The sequence below is a fragment of the Poecilia formosa genome, unplaced genomic scaffold (assembly GCF_000485575.1).
Source record: "Poecilia formosa unplaced genomic scaffold, Poecilia_formosa-5.1.2 Scaffold95, whole genome shotgun sequence".
Taxonomy (NCBI): domain Eukaryota; kingdom Metazoa; phylum Chordata; class Actinopteri; order Cyprinodontiformes; family Poeciliidae; genus Poecilia; species Poecilia formosa.
Window position 1 is genome coordinate 893954 of NW_006800034.1, and position 24793 is coordinate 918746.

The 24793-nt window shown below is 38.1% G+C and overlaps 4 protein-coding genes and 1 long non-coding RNA gene across 8 annotated transcripts in view; 2 read left to right on the forward strand and 3 right to left on the reverse strand.

Moving 5' to 3' along the window:
- Window positions 1-1451: 1451 nt before the first annotated feature.
- On the reverse strand, window positions 1452-3176 carry LOC103142294 (DNA damage-inducible transcript 4 protein-like). Its single transcript, XM_007558281.2, has 3 exons — window positions 3025-3176; window positions 2582-2804; window positions 1452-2491 (listed from the first exon to the last, which is right to left on the reverse strand). The coding sequence occupies exons 2-3, from the start codon at window positions 2757-2759 to the stop codon at window positions 1992-1994; spliced, it is 678 nt and encodes a 225-aa protein (XP_007558343.1). The 5' UTR covers window positions 2760-2804; window positions 3025-3176; the 3' UTR covers window positions 1452-1991.
- Window positions 3177-5420: 2244 nt separating this feature from the next.
- Window positions 5421-8097, reverse strand: anapc16 (anaphase promoting complex subunit 16). The gene is made up of 4 exons (XM_007558282.2): window positions 7986-8097; window positions 7517-7670; window positions 6203-6277; window positions 5421-5871 (listed from the first exon to the last, which is right to left on the reverse strand). The coding sequence occupies exons 2-4, from the start codon at window positions 7656-7658 to the stop codon at window positions 5762-5764; spliced, it is 327 nt and encodes a 108-aa protein (XP_007558344.1). The 5' UTR covers window positions 7659-7670; window positions 7986-8097; the 3' UTR covers window positions 5421-5761.
- Window positions 8098-8130: 33 nt separating this feature from the next.
- On the forward strand, window positions 8131-19487 carry ascc1 (activating signal cointegrator 1 complex subunit 1). Of its 3 annotated transcripts, none has more exons than XM_016674424.1 (11): window positions 8131-8227; window positions 8321-8461; window positions 8842-8944; window positions 9065-9162; window positions 9247-9425; window positions 9527-9660; window positions 10390-10509; window positions 10597-10721; window positions 12496-12569; window positions 13390-13537; window positions 19155-19487. In XM_016674424.1, exons 2-10 carry the CDS (start codon window positions 8347-8349, stop codon window positions 13504-13506), a joined length of 1065 nt encoding a protein of 354 aa, XP_016529910.1. In that variant the 5' UTR covers window positions 8131-8227; window positions 8321-8346; the 3' UTR covers window positions 13507-13537; window positions 19155-19487. The 3 variants fall into 3 exon arrangements, with proteins under 3 accessions (XP_016529910.1, XP_007558346.1, XP_007558347.1); XM_007558284.2 differs by having other exon boundaries at window positions 8176-8264; window positions 8332-8461; XM_007558285.2 differs by lacking the exons at window positions 8131-8227; window positions 12496-12569; window positions 19155-19487 and having other exon boundaries at window positions 8233-8461; window positions 13390-13483.
- A 105-nt stretch (window positions 19488-19592) lies between these two features.
- Window positions 19593-24793, reverse strand: part of LOC107836896 (uncharacterized) — an 11857-nt gene continuing 6656 nt past the window's right edge. The window contains exons 2-3 of the long non-coding RNA XR_001662870.1: window positions 21669-21678; window positions 19593-20027 (exon numbers count right to left, since the gene is read on the reverse strand). This is a non-coding gene — a long non-coding RNA (uncharacterized LOC107836896). The remainder of the gene's footprint in view (window positions 20028-21668; window positions 21679-24793) is intronic.
- LOC103142297 (SPARC (osteonectin), cwcv and kazal like domains proteoglycan 2) overlaps window positions 24201-24793 on the forward strand; it is a 39818-nt gene continuing 39225 nt past the window's right edge. Inside the window, exon 1 of one of the 2 annotated variants that reach the window (XM_007558287.2) lies at window positions 24201-24509. In XM_007558287.2, the coding sequence (XP_007558349.1) occupies window positions 24330-24509 (180 nt within the window). In that variant the 5' untranslated portion in view covers window positions 24201-24329. The remainder of the gene's footprint in view (window positions 24510-24793) is intronic. The other variant, XM_007558286.2, reaches the window with a different exon arrangement.

Sequence of the window (24793 nt, forward strand, 5' to 3'; positions counted from 1 at the left end):
GAACTCCGACTAATCCCAGTTAGGATTTCAAGATGGCTGCTACTCACAACTTCAGTAGTAAACTCTGTTACTTTTACTCTTGATTCATTATTTTGCTTCTTTTTCCATGTCTAATCACTTTTGCAAGTGTGTCGTATTTGTGTGTGTAGCAAGTAGGGTAACACTTTACTTGACGGGGTGTGCATAATACTGACATGACACTGTCATAAACATGACATAACACCTGTTATGAACACGAAGGAGTCTTTATGAATGTCTGTTACTATTGTCATGAAATGTTATTTGGTAAATAACGACAGTTTTACTGCAAAGTTTCCTTAAAAGTTGCCTTGAAAGTCCATTAAAAGTGCCAACTTTGCATTAAAGTGTCATTATTTACAAAATAATACAAAGTCAGGACTTCTAATGGACTTTTAATGCAACTTTTAAAGCAACTTTGGATTAAAAGTGTCATTATTTAGAGAATGAGACTTCATAATAGCAGCCATAGACATTCATAAAGACTCCTTCATGTTTATGACAGTGTCATGTCAGTCTTATGCACACCCTGTCAAATAAAGTGCTGCCGCATGTAGTAAAACATAGTTTATTCGCATGACGTTTGGTGTGCAGCTCTGGTATTATTGTTAATCCCGTATAACAGTTCATGAGCATACCTTTCAGTAAGTCTGAATTAAAAACCCTCCTTTGTAACAATCCATTTCAAGAAACTAGATTTAAATGTTTAATAGTTGTAGCCCTTAAGCATCTAAATCAATAGAAGTAGAGGATTGAGATACATGTCACTCTGTGTATTATAGATCTTTTTAAAATATGAGTTTTACATCTTTTTTTTTTTATTACTGAGATTAACTTTTCTAGAATAGTCAGAGATGAAAGTTGTGAACACCTGTAACATATTGGAGGCACATTGTGATTGCCTGTAATTTCATATAAATATATTTCAGATTATATAGGTTAGATTTACACCTTGTTCCATTACAGTTTCCACAAAGTAAATAGTCACTGAGTAAAGAAATACTGCAGCGTTAAAAAGGTTGATTATCCTCATTATTGTGTAACACTACTGCTGTAAAGACATGTATCATACTTTGGGGATATTTAAGCATTTACAGTTTAAATCCATGTTGAGTTCCAAACTTCCTGCATTTCTTTTTAGCGCAAATTTAGAAACATCTAATAAGCTTTAAGGGTTTGATTATGGGTCAACAAACACTGAGTACATTAAATCTCCAAATACAAGTTTGCTCAAAAAGCTTTACAGCCAAACTATTAGTTTTTTATGCGGTTAATAATAAAAAAACGCATTATTATAATATTAGGCCTTAAAAGACTAATAATTTATATGACAATTATGACATTAAAATTGACCACCTCCTCCTCATTTCCGTGAGTCACCTAAATCCCACTCTAAAATGAACCACAAATACAAGAACATTTCAAAACAAAGAATTGTTATTAAAAAAAAAACCAATAATTTATTTGTGATCATGAAAGTACAAAAACAGTGCAACATTATGAAAATCTGAATATCAAATAAAGTTGAAAGCAATGAGGTTCAAACGCAACAGAAAACTGAATGAGGTTTGAAACCTTAGCTGTGGCTTGCAAATGCACAAGCACTGGCTGGCTTTAACTCTGGGAGTGTGAAGGATACCCTAACACGATGGGCTACAGTTCAATTCATTGACATGTTTATGGAAAAACATAAAATAAATCTACAGAGATTCAAAGAATACAGCTAGCTGCCTGAACAAAGTTTCAATAGAAACTAAGGTTCACACTTTAATACTTGCAAAATGCCCGTTTACCAAGATGAAGCACAATGGTTAGGCTAAAGAAAAAAAATGTTCCAAGTGCCATAAACTTCAGGTCCTTTACAGTAGGAACAAAAGGCTACATTATGACAAAGTAAATCCTTACACTTCAAAAAGGCATCACATATTTGAAGTTCTAAGGCCTTTCTGTGAGTTTTTTTCCCCCCTGTCCATTCAACATTCCTCTATGAGCAGCCCTTCAGAAGAATACAGTTTCTTTTTAATCACGCGGAACCCAGTGCTAAGTTTTAGAGCTTGTCTCGGAGCTGGAGTGGAAGGAGACTTGGAGCTGAACAGTCCCTGGATTTTAGGCCACAGCCCGCCCGACTCTAGCCTCAGCACCAGAGTGAGCTGAAATGTGGGGACGAGATAAGGGTCCACGGATAGCTGTCCTATGCTCTCGCAGGCGGCCCCTTGCTCCACGCAGAGGTCGATGAGAGCCCCTCTTAAACCGCAGGGCTCGCTAGCTGCCAGGTGGATGAGCTCCTGTCCGATGTGCTCCAGAAGTTTCTCTGGAATGAGCAGCTTGGTACATCTCAACGCACAGTCTGAGTCTTTGGCCTCCCTTAGGCTCCGTGCAATGAGGTCCACTACTTCTTTCAGGATTGCTTCCTCCATTGGGTCAAAGAAAAGGTCATCGTTCACAGGACACAGATCATTGAAGACATCAGAGCCTGCAGAGGAGAAGCAGGGAGTGAGCACTTTCAAGCGTTATAAGAAAAACCTCCAATAGGATTTCAACAGATTTGGAAGGAAACGCTCACCTGAGTCTGAAAGATCACTCCTGCTGCCATTATTGGACCCTGATTCAATGCTGCTGTCGTTTGTGCTGAAATCAGCCAGTCTTTGGACCAGTTTCCCCCAGGACAGTCTTCTGGGACTGCTGTCCACTGGGGACGGAGGTATACTTCCAGCCTCTATTGGTGCAAAGACTTCAGGCATGTTTGTCTTCTCTTTAGTGTTCAACAGATGCGTGTCAGATTTCAACTGTTTTATGAGGAGACACAAAGACCACAAATTAACATAAGACTTCAACCACTTTAAAAAAAAAACACATTAAAAAATAAGTAAAAGAGATAGAAAATATGCCATCTTAATTACAATAAAGAAATGCAGACGTTTAAAGCTAGCAACAGCAATAATTAAGCAGCTTAAGCTAGTCCAATTAGCTCTAATTTCAGCAAAACTAACAAATATTAATACTTACAGTTTTGAAATAAAGCTGTTAAAGTGCGTAGTCGTTGTTTTTGTTGAAAAAAAAATGGATAGTTATTCTCTAAAAACTTCCACCGTCCACTCCTCCTTCCCGTTCTTTCAGCAGTTGTCGAACTCCGCAGTCTCTTTGCCCCTGCAACAATGCTTATATATGCCCTGAACTAGGCCACGCCCACTTTACCCCAACCAGCCAATCAAAAAGAGGGGCACGGCTTGTGAGCTGTATCTTGCCTGGTAACATGCCAGCAGAGAAGAAAGACAAACAGGAGGAGAAAGAGGTTTAGAGGGAGGGGTGGCTTCAACCCCACGGTAGTGGAAATGTACAGGGACTTGTCTGGGCATACAACCGTCATATAGCGGTTCTTTTGTATAGCATCCTCAATAGGTATGTTCTTTTTTGCTGTTGTTGTTTGGTGCATTGGCAGCCGTAAAAGCAAAGGATAAAGTCCATGCGGACACTGCCAAAGGCTGGTTCAGGGCTGCAGTGTACAGTACATTACGTCACCTGTTTTTCTCTCAAGCATTACATCAGAATTTTTTATCTGACCCGCAGCGATGCAAACACGCAATAAGCTGCATGATATAAATGTGAACATAAATTAAAAGCAACATGTTAAAGAGGCCACCATTTATTCACCTCATCAGTAAGCATTATATTTATTCTCAGACTAAAGTGTTGATGATATCTTGACACATTTGTTTCAGATCTACAAACCAATGAGACAAAGGGAACCAATGCAAGTATAAAAGGTAGTTTTCAAACTGACTTTATTTATGAAGGGAAAAACTATCCAACCTTGCTCAGCGTCAAGAGGTCATTATTTTTCTTTCTGAAGTCATAAATTAACTATGATTACCACTAAGGCATGATTGCTATTCGGTCTGTACAGCGCAGATATAACTTTTAGATGCTAACAACATGAAGTAGGTTTAAAGGTCTCAAAAAGCAACATGTCATGCCTCGATATGCTGGTAACCAGACTATCAGTTTGCATCAGCGACTGACTCAGGAGGAGATACAAAAAACCCAGAACATCTAAAGCAAATCTCATTTGTAAGTGTTCCTCATTCAACAAAAAAAAGAAACTGTGCAAAAATGGCAGTGGAACAATTAGGGGCTGTTTTGTCACTTCAGTCCTTGGACAGTTTGCCATAACTAATGGAGGCAGGATACTCCGAAATACCACAAAGTCCTAGGGAGAATTTCTATTAATCGGTTTGTGATCTTAAAATCGAACGTACAAGCCCACCTCTGAGTGAGTCACAAATAATAACCTCAAAATTAAAGTTTTGGTAGGCTCTAGTCAATGTGTAAACTTAATTTTATGGAGATACTGAACCTATTCTGCACAGGTTATTCATGATCAAATAAATCCTAATGTTTGAATTAAAACTATATTGTCAAGAGAGTTATACCAAAGTTCTTCCAAAACAGTATAAAAAACTCTTTTAAAACTCAGTTGCAACCAGGTTCGTGGGATAACTACTTAGTCACAAATACCTTCATTCCCCTCAGAAAATTGCCATTTAATTCAGGTTAGCTGTGATATTAAATGTTCCTTGACAGTTCTGAACATTTAAGTGTGACAAAAGAAGCGAAAACAGAAGAAATCTGGAGGAGTGAAACCCCCACAACACTGTAGGACCAGATCATAAAAGATGAAATGTGGGGAAATGGATATGGGTGCAGAAATGTGTGCATGAACACGTACACGCAACACAGAACAACAATTAGGCATTAAAAAGAGGCCGTGTAGCCTCGGTGCAAAAATAATCGCAATCGTATCACTCATGGGTGAGCAAACTGTACATACGCAGTACAGTTAGATCATAGAGTTCTGGATAACCGCCAGACGTATGCTATGCTGTTTCACGTGCGTAGGCGTGGAATAACGTGTACTTTGCAAGAGAGGAAGTGAAAGTCACATGTAGGCACATGGTGTTCTGAAGTAGATGTTTTTGAATTATGCTAATAAAGCCGGAAATTTACACACAAAAACAGTAAAGTTTTCATACTTGAAAACTTTTAAAAAGACAAAGAAAACTATCCAGACAACAACTGCAAGAGTGCTCTGGATCAAGCTCCTTGTGGATGAAATCTAACCACCAGCTGGAGGCGTGTCCTGCACTGGCCAGGGCCGGGCCAAAGGACAGTATGTTCTGTGCATTCCCGGCCTTCATTTGGATGAAAACAACCGCTCGGAGTGATCCGTGTGTACTTTCTCGCTGTAAACACAGAAAGCTGCACGAAAACAACAGCGGTGCTGTGCGTCAAACTTTGGCACATTCGTGAAGCAGGAAATCATAAGGAAATCAGTTGCCAGATAAGAGAGAGCTTAAAACTCAGTGAAAAAGGATTAATAAGAACAAACTACACAACACCAAGCATGTCAAGAATCCGTTTTATTAGTCTGAATGAGATGAAAGACATATTATGACTGTTAAATAATATTACAAGTTGAGTAGTTGTAAGATTAAGCTGAAAGGTATTTTAGTTTAGGTGGTACACATGATAGGAAATAGGTTTAAAAAAGGTAAACACAAAATTGTGTAAAATATAAAACAAAAAAAATCTTACGTTCAACATGTTGAAATAACTTTTAGTTCTATGTTACAGTGTAAACTCTTACATCCAAAAAGTATCACATGTGAGACAGAATAAAACATTTCCTATTGTCTTCATTCTGTTTGGCTGATTTATTCCACAAAAGGCATCTGAATGACTTTGACTAGGACGGTGTGAATCCCAGTAGTTGCTCTATTGGTTTGTAACGCCATTCGTCTGCTTCTAGCTCTTCCACAAGGCTCGCAAGTTTCTCCATTCTAGATGCTTGTTGATCTGAAAGAACAAACCATATCAAGTTTTATTAGGTTAACCTAAAGGAGCTCAAAATTGGTGGAAAATAGTGCTGTTGCCACATTAGACCAAAAGTTAAGACTTGAAAATTTGATGCCTACTGAATTGACTTGTGTTGGTTGAATATATGTCACATTTTTCAAAGTTCAATTTGTACAAGAAAGTAGAAAAAGAGTAAGTTTCTTCCATTTCACGATTGTGCACTCTAGTTTGAGGCAGACATTTAACCAAACAGGAACACAGATGTTTGTGGTTTTAATAAGTCAAAATTCGGAAATATGAAAAAGTTTAAGGAGTATGAACCAGGACTTACCTTGCTTAACCTGCTTTAGCGTGGAGGCAACTTGGTAGCTGAACACAGACTCGCATAAAAATCTGTCAGAGCCATCTGAAAATAGAAATAGCATTAAAAAGGTGCAGCATGATCAAAATTGATATTTTCAGGGCTTTGTGATAAATGAGAATCTGGACTGCAGGCAGTTCAGTACTAGCTGTACTTGTTTATGTATATATATATATATATATATATATTTTTTTACTCTTGTTTATTATTGAAAAATGCAAGGTCGTCCCTGCAAGCTCTGTAATCTTTAAGGCGGTATAGATTTTCTAAATCTTGATATACTTTCAGCATCAGGGCTGTCGTCACAAAACAGTACATAACCTTTGCCCAGGGCACTGATGCAACTCTAAAACCCTGAGAGCTTTGCTTTTGAATGCGTTTCAGGATGGCCTGTTTTGTATTTGGTCCAGAGGAAACTATGTTCATTTCTTCAAAAGAATATCTGTGTTTGTTGATCTGATACAAAGATGTCTTTATTGTGCAATTTTCAATCCAAGATAAGCTTAGAGAGGCCGATAGCTTATCTGGACAGGGTTAATGTAAAGCTTTTTGGCCGAGTAAACTTTAGAAGTAAATTTGATTACTTTGCAACTACAAACTACGTCTCTACCAGGTTTTCATACCCAGAGACTGTCAATTTGGTTAATTCTTCTTTGCAGATGAAGCTCAGTCAAAGAGTGTCTGTAAACATCAATCTTTAAGTCTTGCTGCAGATTCTTAGTTCTATTTAGAGTTTTGATCAAGCTGTCCAAGGGGCTGTTCCCTCCATATGACTTGAGGCAAACTTTCGACAAAACTTCTAGTGGCTTACTTCTTACCACTCCTCTGGGTCTCCTTGCTGTTTCTCACATTATTGTGGCCTATCCAGTCAGATTTGCAGCTCTGATACACTTTATTTGTTTTCCATTTGATGGATGAGAAGCTTAGAATTTGCATGGGTTCTTTTAATTGCAAATAAATGAACCCCTGTATCATTTTATCACATATAGACAACTTTGTGTTGAGGAAATCCGCATTTTGACTTAAAATGTGGAAAAGTGCAAGGTGGTGTTGTTTCAGGGATAGCAAATTTAGCATGTCTTGTTTATGGGGGTCAGTTTATGAATGTAACTTTCTCCTCTGCAAATAATCATTAGGGAATCATTGAATTGTTATTATTTTCCCAGTTGAATTAATCTATCTTGCTGATTATATGAAAATATCTTTCCCAAAACAGTGTTTATTTTCCGTCAGGATCAGCCCATGCTGTCATACATCTAAAAAACAAAAACAACAACAACATACCTTCCATCATTTCCCCAGCTCCTTTCGGATAAGTGTAGAGAACTTTCCTGGGAGGGATGAGCTCTGAAGCGCTGAATCCAGAGCCTGTTACCGAGCTACCGCTCACACCTCCCGCAGACGAGGACGACGAAGACGCTGCCATTGCCTTAGGAAGCTACCAAGAACATACCAAAACGTCAACGAGAACTTTATTCATCACGGCTAATCCTAAAGTGTCTGCAGAGCAACAACGAATCAATCACAAAGCAAGCTAAAATCAGTCTAACCATCTTTATTATGTATATGAGTCTAACCACATAATAAAAAAAACGTAAAATCGTTTGTTTTAGTTTCAAAAATGCATTCCGATTCAGCTATCAGAACAGCTGGTAGGAAAGCTAACTGTAGCAATGGAGCGAATGACCACTCGGCCTAGATATTTCTCCACACAATACAATCAGCTCAGATGTTCTAAATAGTAAAACCCTACCGTAATTTTCCAGATTGTTCGGTTTTATTCGTACGCAGTTTAGCTCGCGGTGTTTGTTTAGCCGTCTGTAATGTACGTCAAAAAGAGAGTTGCCATTTTAAAAGATGTCACAACAATCTGAATGGTTCATTTCTATAGTGTTCCAGGGAGCTCGTTCCGCTTACATGTTATGTAGATCTGTAACACACGTTACCGTAAATTAGAGGAAAGTGTCGTAAAGCGATTGGCTAGCTAGCATACGTGTATGACTTGCTACTTTGAAGTTGTAAAAATTTGAAGGTAATTTTAACGAAATTTTAATTGTTTTCTGTCACTTTATGTTGGTATTTTAACAGTTTTAATTTAGGTTTGGTAGCAACCAATGGATGTTCTGCGCCCACCGCTTATCAACGTAAACGGCAGAATATATCGAAGAAACATAGTTAAAGAAGAACACTATGAAGAAGAAGAAGATTTCTCGTACATGGGACCATCTGGTTAGTAAGCATTTGACAGGTTTAATTATTTTGTAGCGCTTCAACCACAAACAAACGTGTATTTTATTGGGACTTTATGTGATAGACCACCAGAACCAGAAAGTACTTTTAGACAAGTACTTAGCACAAGTTCCTTCTACAAAGTATCAACTCAAAAAGACCAAATATAAATGCATGCCTCAGCTTTATTATCTTGAATACTGTATTTTGTGTTGGTCCCCACATAAATATCGAGAAAGTACGTGAGTGATTTTAACTAGAACGAATATGAAAATAAAGTTACCCATGTGTATATAAATGGTTTTGCAAGGAACTTCAAATGTCTACTGTTGCTACTAGTTTGTTTTGCAAAAACCAACTCCATGTTTGTATGATTGAAGAGAGTGAAGCTCTGGAAGAGGATGAAACCTGTGACACCCACTTCATTGAGCAAACAGATAAAGGATACCGCTGTGCCATTGATGTCCCAAGTGTTCTTTACAAGTAAGCTGTGAAAAAATAGCTCCCTTTAACCCCCCTAAACTTGAAAAGAATAACATTTTTGTGTAAGCATTGGTGTACTGTGCGCATGGTGAGCATGTTTTTCATTTTGTTGTTATATAGATATATCATTGGGAAAAAAGGAGAAACTCGTAGACGTCTTGAGTTTGACACCAAAGCCTCAATCAGCATCCCGAAACAAGGAATAGAAGGACAAATCGGTGAGGATAAATATCAAATCAGGTCATTCTGAAACCAATTTACCTGCAAAATATCTCCTTCTTTTGCATTTCTTTTGCTTTTAGTTATCACTGCTGCCCAAAAAGCTGCGGTTTCCTCTGCGGTCACTCGAGTAGAAGTCCTTGTGGAGAGCTTCCGAAAGAAACAGCCCTTCACTCACTTCCTGTCTTTGCCTTTGAATGACTCCAAAGTTCAAGAGGGATTCCAGACATTTAAAGATGAGGTGTTGCGACAGTGTTCGCAGGTGCTCCTGACAAATGCAAACACAACGGGGACCAGTCGAAGTAGTTTTAAATTATTGCATCGCGTGATGACGAATAAATCATGTGTCACCTACTTTTGCAGGATCACGGAGTGGAGGAAAGCATCTTTCAAAACCCTGCAAAGCTTCATTTGACAATTGGCACCCTGGCTCTGTTAAATGACGCAGAAGTGAGAAAAGCATGTGAACGCCTCCAAGAATGCCAAAGTTTTATCAGGTAGAGGCTTAAAAAAATTACTTCATCATGTCAGGCTTGACACTGTGATGAATTTGAAAACACAAACACATTTCAGATAACAGTGAAATTACTCTTTAAAAGATTAATTTGAATTTTTTCCCACTGATTTAAAGCTCAGACTAATGACTTCAGCTTTAATCTTAAATATGAAAGTTGCACTATAGCATGTGAAAATCATGGTGTCATTTATTTGTGCTGCAGAAATGTGTTTTAACAAACAATGCTTAAAACCGGACTAACAGGCATTGGGCTGGTGTGAACTCTTGGTATGAAAACATTAAAGAAAATGTAAAACCCAAAATGCATATAATGATCTAATTGGCTTTATTGTAACCAGAAAAGCAAAAGTTAAAATTAAATCATACAATATATTGATTATTATAGCTATATTTGTTGTGCATACATTTCTTTTTTTGTTATTCTGAGTTTAATACATAGACCTAGGCAAAATATAATATAAACACCCAGGAAATTCTTTTTTTTTTTTTACTTACTTCACTGAATATTATTCCTTTTTTTTGGAGGAGGCGCCTATAACAAGTAAAAACTTAGGTCACTACAACACGTTCTTTGGCCTCTAATTAAAAGGCCTTTAAAGAGGTGAAATGGCTTGACAGAAAATTTAATCTCTTTTGAATCTAATGTCTTAAAACATTTTATAGATGTTGATTTTGAAAACGCTATTAATTTGTTTTTGCATTCCATCAGGGACATCACTGAAGGAAAGCCTCTGCCGTTGGAAGTGACGGGTATAGAGTACATGAATGATGATCCAGCCATGGTGGACGTCTTGTATGCCAAAGTCGGTGTTAAAGATGGATCCGACAGGTTTGTATTCCAAAGAAAAAGTGGTTTCAGTTTTTTTAAAAATTTTTTTTATTTTAAGTTTTACCTTAACTTTTTCATTCTATGTAGGTTGCAGGTGATTGCAGAACGGCTGGTGGAGCATTTTGTCTCTGCGGGGCTGATGGTCAGGGAGTGGGACAGAGTAAAGCTGCATGGTACTGTCATGAACACGCTGTTCAGAAAGGACACCACAGGTAAATACTATGAGCGCCGTCTGGTGACAGCTTGATTCTCTCTCTTTCATTCACTGCTCTCCATTAACAAAACGGTTCCAGAACGTGCAAAATGTGCAAAAAATGTTTGAAATTCATCCTCCTTCCTGTGCATAACTTTTGCCACCAGTTTGAAATTTGCCGTGGTTCAGCTGAGATTTTTTTTGGTTTCTTGTTAAACGTTTTGTCAGAATCCGTTGGCATCTGGGAAGTGTGGAGACTTCTTTCTTTCTTATATCCACATTTTTAACTTCTCCCATCCGCTATATTTTTACCTCGACGTCAGTAAATGTACCTTGGATACATCTGGGTGAGGTGGATTTTAAACACTCAATTCAGCCGTAGTACACACCTTGTGAATGTACCCCAAGAATTTCTTAAATGGGTTCGTAGTCAGGTATGTGCACGTTTTGTTACCACACTTTGACCTTCCACTCAACTTTCCAGAGATGTACTTGGGTACGAATCTCAGAACATCAGGCTTTTTTTTTTTTTTTTTTTTTACAAAGTTTTTCCCAGAATTAGTTATAGCTAGTTCATAACATTCAACATCTGAATTTAAAATTCTTTTCCCATTAGTCTCATGTAATATTAAAATTTTCTAAGAAACTTAATTTGGGGTTTTCATTAGGTGTAAGCATTAATGACCAAAATAGCAGAAACATTTTAAAATAATCCATTTACGTGCAATGAATCTATAAATGAGCTCGACTTGTTGAACTGAATTACTGAAATAAATTAACTTTTTTTTTTTTAAAGATAATCTAATTTATTCAGACGCTGCTGCATGTGGTTTGTCATTTTAGCTTGATGTGAATCTTAATTCATAAAGACATGTGATTTAAAAAAAAAAGTTTGTTGAAGAGTTGCTTTTAAGACTTTTGTGTGATTTTTGTTGCCCCAGGCTTTATGAAAAGCAGCGTTTCATGAGATGATGTCCTCAGGACGTAGATCACATTTTCTCTACTTGACAACAGCTGGTCATGAATAGAACAGCATCTTTTCAATAAGCTCAGATGTGTAGAAATAAAGTGGTATTTTAAGGTCACACATGAGGTTTTCAATTTTTACAGATATATCCAAATGAAATTGTGAGAACATTCACGAGAAAATGACCAAAAATGACCACATTTGATTCATAAAAAGGATATTTGTGATTTGTCTTACGAGGCCTCAGCTAACCACGAACAGGAAAAAAAAAGGAGAACTGCTGGGATCATTATATTTGTCCTTTTTTTTTTGTTCCGGAACATACTTTTCCAATGTTCCCTTATTATCTTTTGGCTCAGATCGGAGTTGCAGTGACCACAAAGCTGAGCCTCAAAACAAATAGAACAGCTAAATTGCCCAGAGAGGAATCAGGGAGGTACTTCTCTGTTTGGCCTCAGAGCTGTGTACGTGCACAGAACAGGGTGCTGCTTTCCAGCTACTCTCACAATGCCTTCATTCATTTTGCTGATGGATCCCGTCCAGCAGCGGTTCTCACATTCGCACCGGGCTGACCGACAACAACACCGCGCAGAGCAAAAGCGGTCTGCCACTGCTGACCATGTTTACGACCACAATGTGCAAACCTCAGCGGCCGCGCTCTCCCCCAGTCCTCAGTTTCGCAATACCATTTATAGCAAACGAAGTTACCTTGACATTCGCTGGGTGCTGTCGGAGCTGCAAGTAAACATGTTTATTGCCTCTTCCGAGATAACTTATCAAAGTGTTTTTCCTTTTATTGTCTGTTGGTCTGTGGTGTTTTTTGCAGTTGAGAACAGGGGTGGAGCAGGAAAACAAGCCACAAGTGAAAGAGAGGCTTTTGATGCCAGGAACATATTAAAGGTTAGACCCATTTTCCATCCAGATTAATGCATAAATGTTTGTAATGTGGTATTGGATTTTCTTAAATTTACACCAAGCCATTTGGGTGATTACATAAATTCCTGTTTTAGAAAACCTATAAAGACATGAACCAGATACATGTGCTGTCTTTCAGCACCTGCATATGTGCACCTGCATTAATAGGATTGACATTTTCTCTGCTTTCAGAGGCCCCTAAGAGCTTGAGCAGCTCTGTAAAACCCGGTTTTGTGGTTTTGGCAGAGCAGCTTGTTGCCCAGCTTCACTTCTGTCAACTTTTTTTTCAAAATGTTCTCAGATTTAAGGCTCTGAGTGAAATAATACTCCCAGATGTTTGATCGCTTTAAAGGTCACACTGTTCAGTTTATTTATTACAACATTTTGTCCTTATTGTACCGTTTTCGGTATACAGACCCCTTTTACTCTGATTCTCCTGCAAAAAAAAAAATCCAATATAATCAAGTTTGTTAGAACATAACTGAACAGCGGCATCATGAAGACTAAAGGACATGGCAGACTGGTCAGGCATAAAGAGGCGGAAATGTTTAAAGCAGGACTGGATCATAAAACAATAATTCAAGCTTTTAATAGTCTAAAAGAGCAACGTTCAACCAGGTTTGTGTCATATAAAATGTCAGTAAATAGATTGTAACACAATGAACTGTGAATACTTTTGCTAAGCACCGTAGATGGCAAGAAATATTTTTGTTTGACCTCCAACAAGTCTATCAAAATAGTTGTTTTAAACTGAAAATGATATTTAAAGTCTGAAAACATGTTTTTTTTTTTGCTTGTGTTTCAGAAATTTGCTAATTACAGTTTTGGAGAGTTTGAGTTGAACACTGTCCAGCTGTCACAGAGGTACTCAACAGACTGCACCGGATACTACTCATCTGCTGGCAGCATAAGCTTCTCGTGACCTTTATCCCAGCTGAGCGTAATATTCTGAGGTGGGTGAGAAAGTAGATCTGGAGCAGCAGAAAATTGCAGTTAGCGGCTCTGACCTCTAGGTGGCAGCATGTATTTGCTTTTATTTTGAGCATAGCTTTTTCAGGCATGAATTTGCCAAACGTTATCAAATGTAAAATAGAATATTTTTAAATAAAAGTCCATCAGAAGAAAACGTGTGTACACATTGCATCTACATAAAATATGTACTTTTGTATTAATCATATTTTGTGTTATGATCTTGAAGATGGAAGAGATGAATTTTTGCAGAAGTAGGGTTGTTGTTGACAGTAAAGTGATTTTATCCTGAACGGGCCCCATCTTTGTTGTTTTACAATGCGATGAATTGGCCTAAACAGAATAAAATAAATGCTCAAGCATTTTGTAGTTGATGAAGGTGACACTCTGAACACTTTGAAGAAAAATAAACGTCCTGAGTCGTGGCAGAAAGCTGTTTATAGTCGTCGAAACAGCCCGACACGGTATAATGTCATCCTCACACCACTGAATGTCATAACCCCTTGTAGCACACATCCTTTCACCTCACTGAATGTGTTAATGCTTCATGCATGATTTATTTCACTTTATTGCACTAGCCAGTCCCATCTTATACCCCATCTTTCTGTTTAAGGAGCCCTACCCACACAAACTGCTGCAACTTTGCTCCCTGTGCCTTCTGTCGAATGTGTCACTGAATACAAACGTCAGACAAAGAGCAGGGCTTCTTGTTCGTTCCATTTTTATTTTTTTTTCTCTCGCCTTCCCCTCAGCTGGTGGTTCTCTCTGTTTAGCATGCAGGAGCGTGATCGCCGAGCGGCCAAAAGTTACACCAGTAAAGTCTGAGGGCTCTCTTTGTTCACTATGCCATCCTGTGCTGCTCGTTTTAGCAGCGGCTCGACTAGTTTACCTTCTCCTCTTCTGTTCTTCTGTCCACAGTCATGGTCATTTTGTCTGTTTGCTCAGCGGCGTAAAATAAAACATGTTTATTCAGACCAACAAAGAGACCTAATTATGCACACTTGCTCTCCAGACAGGATGCTTGTTTCTGGTTCAAGAGTGCATATCTAGTGTAGCACCACTTCCAGGTAACGCATGCATAAAGGTTTTTCCACCTAGGGCTGAGTAAATAGAGCTCAAGTGTACACAAAGGGAAAAGAGGAGCGACAGATGATTTGCAATTTAATTAAATGTTTGAGGACTGTGTATTCTCGTCTGTTTTGGCAGGGACATGATTAAAGATGAGTTCTACAGATGTCTGCACCAACGCCGGTTTAAGGGAGTGTGTTGTGCTTGTCTGATGAGGCGGGAGATGTTACCATTTTATTAAAAATATCTGTTATGGTCCGAATTTGTGTTTACTTAAAGTAACATCTCAAATTTTGTGTTATTTGTTGAAAAACAAAAAAAAAGAAAAGAAAAAAGGATAACATTCAAATACGGTTTCGTCTGACATTTTGGAATCTTTTTTTTTGCAGAAAGTCTGTCTAATTGGTATGATTTCCTTATTTTTATGTGAGACTAATTTCTTCTACTTTGTTGCTTGGCACGAGCGAGCTGCCAATCCTAAATGATTTTTCCAAGAAAGGAGTCTGGAATGACTGGCATTTTCACTGATTATTTGGAGTGTAAAGTTTGACAGAAAAGCCACTTTCCCAAACATTGCTGCACACTGCAGGATAGCTGACCTGAAGAAAGCAACTCTGTTTTTTTCTTCAGTTGCAAGAAAGTCAAATTTGGGGAATTGAAAACATTTCCAGTCTTGTGAAATACAGAGAGTGCTGTGTAAATCTGAAGGACCACAAAAACGTTTTTATCAACCAACAAGCAGCAGCTGACTGCAGGCATCGACAGCCCACTGTGTTCTCCACCTGAGCAGATAGCCCAGCTAATTAACAAGCTAATAGAAGCTAGGTAAGCTTGTCCTATTTGATGAAATGCAGAAAGACAAAAATAGATGATGTTCTGCACAAAAAGCATTTGAAAAAAAAACAGAATTTAGTGTCTGGTAATTCTTTTTTTCTTCTTTTTGATTTTGTTTATGTATCAAAATCACAATAACTGTAACATTCATTTTGATGCAGTTAGCAACAGTTAAATATTTTCTTTTGATTGAAATAAAAGCAGTTAAGTTGTGTACACTTTTAGATTTTTGTGCTAATCGTGACATTTTCACTGAATGGTGTCATACTGTAAGGATCCTAATCTACTATTTTTGAACAAAAGCTTCAGAGTTTTTCTAACTTCCTGCCTCACCTAGCTGTGCAGCAGTGCTAGCATGAACTTGTACATATATTTTCCTTACTACCCCCTTTTCGTATTAGGGCTACAGTTAATTTTGCATGCATTTGATTTTGATTTTCTTTTTTCATTATATAATTCCTAGATTTTTTCATTATATAATTCCTAGATACTTCTTTATTAACTTATTTAGAACACCAAAATTCTTCAGGCATCTGTGAGTTCATTTTGTCTCATTACTGCAGATATTATTTAGGTGGGATGGTTACCAAAGGGAATGAAAGCAGTTTTGGGTTTTCAGGAAGTATTGGCCAAGCAATTGTTTTGCACCAAAATTAGGTCTCGTTTCCGTCCTTGTGAGGATTGCAAGTGAAAACTACTCATTCCTGTGCATAAATTTGTACAAGCACACACTCAGACATAACGAGCACCTCCTTAACATGTCATTACTCCTTTATTCGTCACCAGTGCAGATGGCTGTGCCAAGAATATTACAGTGCATTATGTTAAGCCTCATGTCTGATCTATTACAGCAGACACTCACTCACCAGTGTTGACTACACAAGTCTTGCTGTTTCTGGAAAGCTCTGACTCAGCAGACTGTAACGCGTTCTTCACGCTTTTCATGTTTTAATACATGATGCACGCTGATCCGAACCAGTCATTGCATATATAACATATTTAATCCTTCGATGTGATTTCTGTCAAACGTGAACAGTGTTATCACTTTATCTGTGAGTTTTTTTTTTGTAATGTTTTGTCTCATCTGCGAATCTGTTAAAAATGACTAAATCTTGTCACCGGCATCTGTGTGATTGCGCTTGCTTGCGCACCAGCCAAGATGCGTGGTTTCTGTCCCTGACATGTCTCACCCTAATTAGTCAGTTTTGTTCTTCCTGCGGTGTGAAGCTCCATTAAGACCTCCAAAATCTGAGGACGAGCTTGAGCAGCTTTCAAAAAGCTGTATAAATTAGATCTGTGTACTGTGCTTGTTCCTTTTGATCTACGTCCCTATTTTCTGAAGCTTTAATGAGGTGGAAGATGTATGTTTTAATAAAATATTTGTTTGTGTGGGAATATGTGCAAAAGCTACTGTACAAACTTCTTATGCCGTTTGAACTTTTCTATTTTTTTTTCTCTCACAGTCACGATGATTTGAAAAATGTAAGTAAAGCAATTTAACAAAACAGGATTACTTAAACTATGTACATTTTTCTGCTTATTTTCATAGCTATGCTTTTATATCAGTTACTTTGAGAGGAAACACTGTGTTCTGTTCTTAAGGCATCTTTCACGTAGGAAGATTATTAGTGGCACACCACCTCCAACCTTTATTTCCTCTCTAAACATTCATCAGCTTGTGTGTAAGGAAAAGAAACTCTATAAATGTACTGGAAAAATCTGTGCTATATAATTCCCAACCTGGCAAAAAAATGATTGCAAATCTAAAATTCAAAAACACAAATGTTCATGAACTTAGATGCGATCAGAAAGCTGAAGTTCACTTTGGCCTGAAATATCTCTTTCTCTGATTCATTGCGACAAAATCAAAGTTCTTCCAATTTGGACGCAACAAAAAAAAAAAATACAACGGTGCTTCGTTTTCAACAGCTTCCTTTTGTAGATTTTATTCTCTCGTCATCTTTTTCTACCGTTTGAAATTCACGCTAACCGCTGTGTCAAGTAACCGGTGTTACAGCCTTGATTGACAGTCAAGGCGAGAGGGGTGAGAGGGCAGGTGATTCATGCAGCAGCCAATCATTCAGAGTGCTGAATCTGAATTTCATGCAGAGGCCTCCTGCAGCTGTCCGCATGCGTTTTATGCTGCAGTCGTGTTTATTGGAAAGTGTTTAAACACAGAGTGCAGTAGCTTTCTTATAATTCATTCTTCACAATAAGTGTTGAAGACAAGGCAGAAGGCAAACTGGTCCCTATCATGGTTTGTTGCTTCTGGATTAAGTGTTTATGCTCTGAAATGTTCGCAGTTCTGAAGATAAATCAGCATTTTGGATCAGTTTTGATTGAGAATACAGACACCTACATTTCCTGCTGCAAACTCTCTGATCAGACACTGGAAAATTATACTCATTTGATTTCCTTTTGCATACTTTTTTTTTTTTATTTATTTTATCTTGAAAACGTTCCACACATCACCTGAAATCGTTCACCATCATTACAGTGGTGATAACCGGTATCTGGTGCTGATGCAGAGAACAGCCCACTCATCAATTCTGGGCTTGTTTCGGACTGCTGGGAGTGTTCTCCTCTAACGGGAAAGCTATAAAAACACTTCAGTGCAGGAGTTACAGGGCTGTTACTGGAAAAGAAGCGATGCCTCGTGAGGATCGTCGTTTTTATCCTTCAGTTGAATTTTCTTTTTACTCTTCCTGGCAATATGCTTCAGCGGTGTCCTTGGCTCTGCAGTTCACCATCAAATAAAAACAAAAATGTTGCTCCGGCAGGTATTCCCACAAGATCGGCAGTTGTGTTTTTACTCTCGCAAGCAAAGTAGTAAACCAATACTTTTTTTTTTAGGAAGGGGAAACAATCCAAATATGTTGTTGATTGTTGTTGACACATTTGCATAAGGGTAATTAAGCTCAGGCTTGAAGCACAGTTTTGTTTCTTTGTAATCCCAAAGTAAAAGTGCCGTGGCTTTGTCACACATAATGCAAAAAGAACATTTCCCAGAGGTGATCATGTTTAGCAGTTCAAGTGTAAGCGAGCTTCTGTTTACTCTGCGTTTAATTGGGGGAAAGTGCTGCACTTTCTCCCACATCTGCTGCTGTAAGCTGCCTGCAGTGCGAAAAACAGCCGCTTCAGTGCTCAGCCAACAGTGGCAAACTGCTGTCACACTGCTCTCAACTAACTTTGCAGTCTTAATAGCTGTGTGACCCAGTTTGAATCCCATTGAATCGAATCCATATGCATTTCTAGCAGCTTCATTTACAGTTCTAAGTCACTTGAGATTACTTATTAAATGCCTCCAGATGTGGCTTATTCACTTCCCCTACATTCGAAATAACCTCTGATGGGATTTTGGATTGGGGATTTTCATCTCGGGCTAGTCTGACTTTTTTGTCATGCAGACTTTTTTTTTTTTTTTTTTTTAGTGTTTGGGTTCAATTATCAGAATGCAGCTTCCTCAGACTGAGAGAGAAATGAGCACTCAAACTTAGTACGTCGTAGTTGAATATGCTCCTTTATCCTGCTTTCTGCAAAAGTATTCCTACCCTTTCAACTTATTTATGAAACAACCTTTAATGAATTTTTGTTGATATACCCATAAGGAATCACAATGAAAAACTGAGATTACTTGTAGATTAGTACAAATCAAGAGCTTTAAAGTGCAAACATTGATGATTTTTTTTTGTGTTTCAGGTCTTCGCTGGGCAGAAAATTATGCTGACCAAGCCCCAACAGATCCAAGCAACGAATGGAAGCATGCAGCCAAACTGTTTGCTTCCCCGCATTGCATTCCCTCACAGCTTTCCGTAATCATCTGCTGTTTACCGAGAATTCTTGAAGAAATCCTCAGAGCTCTTTCATTGTGTGACAATACGAGCGGCTGTGATAAGCTGCGCGGCTCATCAGGACTCTTTAGACTCGCATGTGTTGTTTGCATTTGTAATACGACGGGAATATTTCCAGATAAGAAAGGCTTCAAACTGCGCTGTGTACCGCCTTGTCTGATGTTAATAAAAAAAATAAAAAAAAAGTTCCCAGCTTCTGCTACTTCTGCGAAAACTCAATAAGCTTAGTGAAGGGTGGACTGGGTTTATTAATGTGCATCAGTTTGGGGAGATGAACTGGCATCAAGTCAATCTCTTTATTCTTGAACTCAGTCTGACAAACATGACTCCGGTCTGCAGATGTAAACCATGCGGCGCTTTCATGACTAAAATAAAAAGCAGCCGCAGTTCCTGTTTTGATGGATGTGAGCAAAGTTTTTGCCAAAGACGATCACAAGCCAGTTTGAGGCGGTAACATGATGTTCAGTTGCATATGCACATAAAAACGGTTAAAATTACAGAATTTGGACCGTTAAAAAACTGATGGCTGCATGTTGTCCACACTTATGGCTCAGTTTGGTTCCCATATTAGTAAAGAGTAAACCTGATAGCTGCTTTTAAATCAACAAAGTTGTTCATTCACTTTGACTTGAATATATGACGGCGACATGAAAAGTATGGAATTTAATAGTCATGTGGTTCTTAATCGTGATCTGTTAAATTTATCTTATGGACGTACTGTCTATATGCCTCTAAAAAATGCGATGTGTTAAAACAGCGCAAAACCGAGTTACTAAATCAAACCCGTGAGTATTTTTTATAAATTATTTTTTAAACTTTACCTTGCGTTCAATAATGAAGTAGTGATTTCAAGAGTTCAATGGAAATTAAAAGTCCAATAACTGCGCTGTTTCCGAAATCTCCTTTTGCTGTACTCAACTGATGTAAAACTTGCAAGAGCAGCAGAAGCTATTTATTGATTAATGCAGTGACAGCCTGTTAATCACTTTACTGCATTTTGAAGTCCTCGTGACAACTTTCCTCGCAATATTTGCTAACTAAGCAATCAACAGCAAAAAAGTAAAGATTTTTGAGGTTGCATACAGAATGATCTAAGAGGAGCTGCAATACTATTTTACACAAATGGTGCTGATTTCATTTTTGGTATCTGAAAACATTAATCATACCCCTTGAGCTTTTCCACATTTTGTCACCACTGTCATATTTTTAAAGATTTAGGACACCCAGATCATAGTGGAACTTATAAGTCTGAGTACAGCCTTTCTTAGAAATAAAAACATTCCCCCGTCTCCACATTAGATGCTGTAGGGACCAAACCGGTAAACCCGTAAGAGCCCCTGGCAATATTGTGGCTTCTCATTCCTAAAACCTGCTTTGTAAGATGATTTAACAGCTTAGAGTTGATCATAAACATGTTTTCTCAGCTTTTCCTGCTCTGAAGCATTTCCCTCAGGAAACATTTATTACTACGGTCAAAACAGAGGTTTCTCGGTTAACATTTAAATTCGCAAAGTGTAAAAAAAAAAAAAAAAAAAAACCCATGAAGAAGTGACCCAATTCAGATGTGCGATCGTTAATCATCAACGTTTAGCATTATGCTTTGGTTAATGCACCCTTTTAACTTGTCACGTCATATTTTTCATGTACACACTGCTATACACTTGGAGATATTTCTCCTCTTGTCCTTGCTTCCCAGTTCTACAGCTCTGCATGCTCATACAATAGAAGCACACATTTGCCACATCGACAACTTTGATGCAAGTGTCAAGAGTTGGTTCTGCCAGCTAAGCAGCATGACAGAAATGTGATCCTGCCCCTGGCTACTCAGCCTTGGCCAATACCGGTAACCTTAAACTTAAATGAATCCGAGCAGAGAGGGATGCTGGATTAGGTTTATCGTCATAGGGGATGAAATGCAGAGGAGAGGAGAGGGCATGCAGAGTTAAGAGAAGCAGCGGGAATGACGTGGGGAGACTCAGAATGATGTGCAGGTACAGTAAATCTCTGTGGGTCATAAATTCTGGAAAAAAAAAGACCGGATGTAATAAATTTTTTATTCGCTCGGCTCCGTACTCTAAATCTCCACACTATTTGGTACAGTGCGGTGAAATCCTGATCAAACATTGCTGTTGTACAGCAATGTTTGTAAATGTAATGAACTTCCATTCCCCTCAAAATTAACTTTCAGCATAGTTTCTGTAAAGTGTATTTTTTTTAGTTACCTTGTTGGTTGCTTCCTCCGAATTTGCATTTAAAGAACCGCACTTACAACAAAAGTAATCTCATATGTAGTTACATTTTAGAAAACGCACATCCTAAACACTGCTGACGTAGAGCGACCCAGCTTGGGTCAAACGTGGACCGGTTCAGTCCTGAGCTGATTTTACACGAGATTGGGCTCTAGGTCTGACCCAATATACAGAACCTAAACATAGGTTAATAAAAAAATAGAATCTGCATAAGAAAACAAGTAATATGTTGGTTAAATTAAGTTTAATTCAGTGTTATTTATTTTTTTAAATGAACCGTATACTGTCTTATAAGCCTTTTTAATAATTAACAGGTGAATCTGAATACCAAAATTCATCCTCGGTTTAAAATGCAGTATGACATAATGCATATTTTTGCCCAAGTAGGCACATCTTTGCTTATAACTCCAAAGTGACATTAATAAACAATGCAATGGAACTTAAATTACAAATTAATATATAGCTGCTTGATTTGTAAACACTGATTTTTATTGCCAGCTGCTACCTCTTACTAATATACACAATAAAACTTTTATTTAAAAAACAAACAAACAAAAAAAAACTGTTAAATTTAAAAAATAAAATTGTCACTTTATACGTAACACTGAATAAATATTGCAGTGAACATGGTCTGTTCTGAGTGTTTGATCGTTTTTATGGTCAAAGTGTGAATATTGAACAGATTTGGCCAGCTATGTTGATCATGAACTTTGACTAAAAAGCCACGTGAATGAACAAACAAAGCACTAACCAGAAAAACACCCAAAGGGACCCATTGTCATTTTGGACAAGCTGCATATATTTACAGCTCTCACAGCTCTCAAGTGGATAAAAGACAAAATGTTAGAATTGGACTTTACTAGATTTCTATCAGAAAGCTAGGTTTTACACAGCATGCTACCATTTCCTGGAAAACAAACAAAAAAGACATTCCTACTGTGTTTTTGTTTTCATTTGTCCTTTTAAGGCCAGTATGAAACACCACAAATAAAACATTGTATACCAACACTGAATGTTTGACTCAATTACTAATCTTTAAATGATAGTCAATTCATGTTATAGTAATTATGAGGTCTGAATTTCCATTCCCAAAATAGCCATATCACAAGCTTTTTCCCCAGTGCATGTTAAAGACCTGCTTGTCAGTACAGTTAGCAGAAAAATAATGATAGGGATTACTTTGAAACCTCTGTAGAGAAGCTCTTATATTTCTTCCTCTGCTGCTAATGAACACAATTAAGAATGAAACTGAGCTCATTTTAAGCTAAATTGAACCTCATTTGCCTCTTGGCCTCATGGGAGTCTCGCCCCTCAGCAGTGTGGAAAGACCACTTTGGACATCACTTCCTCACTTTCCCCATATTTTCTCTGCTCTTTGGCTGAGCTGTGGAAATCAATTCACCTGCATAAGGATTTTTATTGAATATTCCAACACAACATAACTGTTCCATGTTAATGAACAGTCACATGTTTTCTTTTTAATGTCTACTCCATCCTTTGCGTTTTTTGAGATTCTCAAACCTCCATTCAAATGAATTATGTGCCTGTTTACACTAACGGTTTTTCCTGTTAATAGGAGGTTTTCCTTTCCACTGGCGCCACAAAGTTCATGACTTATTGCAATTAATCATCCACTGTTATCATATATTAACTTTAAATGAGGGATTGCTGCAAAGTCAATGCCTTGATCCAGCTGTCTGAGTTTACCTCTTGGCTTAATGAAATCATAAATTCTGTTCCCAAGCAGAAAATTCTGAAAGAGAACGTCCAGCCATCGGTTTAACTTAAACTCAAGAACACTAGGATTATGCAGCAAGATGATAATCCAGACCCCATCAGCAAGTCTACCTCTGGGTGTTTTTAGAGTGATTTAATCTGGATTAAAGTACGACTGAGTTAATGTAGTGTGACATCCAATTGAGTTGATTTAAAACAATTGTGCAAGGAAGAGTGAACCAAAGTTCTTTCACACATGTTTCTCCACACAGATTTAAGAGACGCATTGCTCACAGAAATGCTTGATAGTAGTTGCAAAAGGTTTAGGGGAGCAATTACTTTTTTGCATATTTTGATGGTTTTTCCCCCTAGTATATTAAGTCATCAGTTGAAAACTACTTCTTGTATTTACTAGGAAAGTGTGCAATGCTACAAAAAAGTAGAAACAATTTTTTTTTAACGGGACAAGTACTTTTTTTCACTGTCTTGTACAAGATCGTACTTTTTTATATATATACACTGCTCAAAAAAATAAAGGGAACACTCAAATAACACATCCTAGATCTGAATGAATGAAATATTCTCATTGAATCTTTTGTTCTGTACAAAGTTGAATGTGCCGACAACAAAATCACACAAAAATCATCAATGGAAATCAAATTTATTAACCAATGGAGGCCTGGATTTGGAGCCACACACAAAATTAAAGCAAAATGTTCCCTTTATTTTTTTGAGCAGTATATATAAATTGAACGGGAAAAAAAAAATCACCTGATTGTATTCAAATGGTTCAAGATCCGCTTGTGTGCTTCATATGCAGCTGAAGGTTCCGCTCTTAAAAAATAAACATTTGAAATAAGGAAACTAGCTAAAATAAAGAATCAGTATTGGAACTCCTCGTTACCCTCCTCCCTCCCCGCCTCTCCTTCTCCTCTCTCTCCTCTCCAGTCAATGCGTTGAGGCAGCAGCAGGAATCCTGCGTGTGGTTCAGTGGCTGGAGGACAGCAGCAGCAGCAGAAGGAGCAGGATACATCCCCAACCGAGCTGACCTGACTAACATGATGGAGGCTGTGAGAACCGTGGCTTGCCTGTACCTGCTGGTGGGCGTCTCGCTCCAGGTGGACGCGAAAAGTGGGAAGGAGACGGCGAGAGACGGGAATTTCATGGAAGATGAGCAATGGCTGTCAACCATCTCTCAGTACAGCCGTAAGACCAAACACTGGAATCGCTTCAGAGACGTGAGTGCCGTATTTTCTTCTGCCTTTATACCTCCGCACTGGCGCTTTGGACGCACCTGATGGGGTAAAGCCGCAAAGTTAACTCTCGCCCCCAAACTACATACACAACACTGCGTTTTAATCCGAATTAGTCGCTACGAAAGAAATGTTTAGAGATTATAATTTTCATCTTTTTAGACAAGACTCCAAGTCCTAATAAGCGCGCGCGCTCTCATGTCCGCGCCCCTCCAAACTAATGAATGTGATGATTTTACGCACTTTTACCCTTTTTACATAAAAGATTA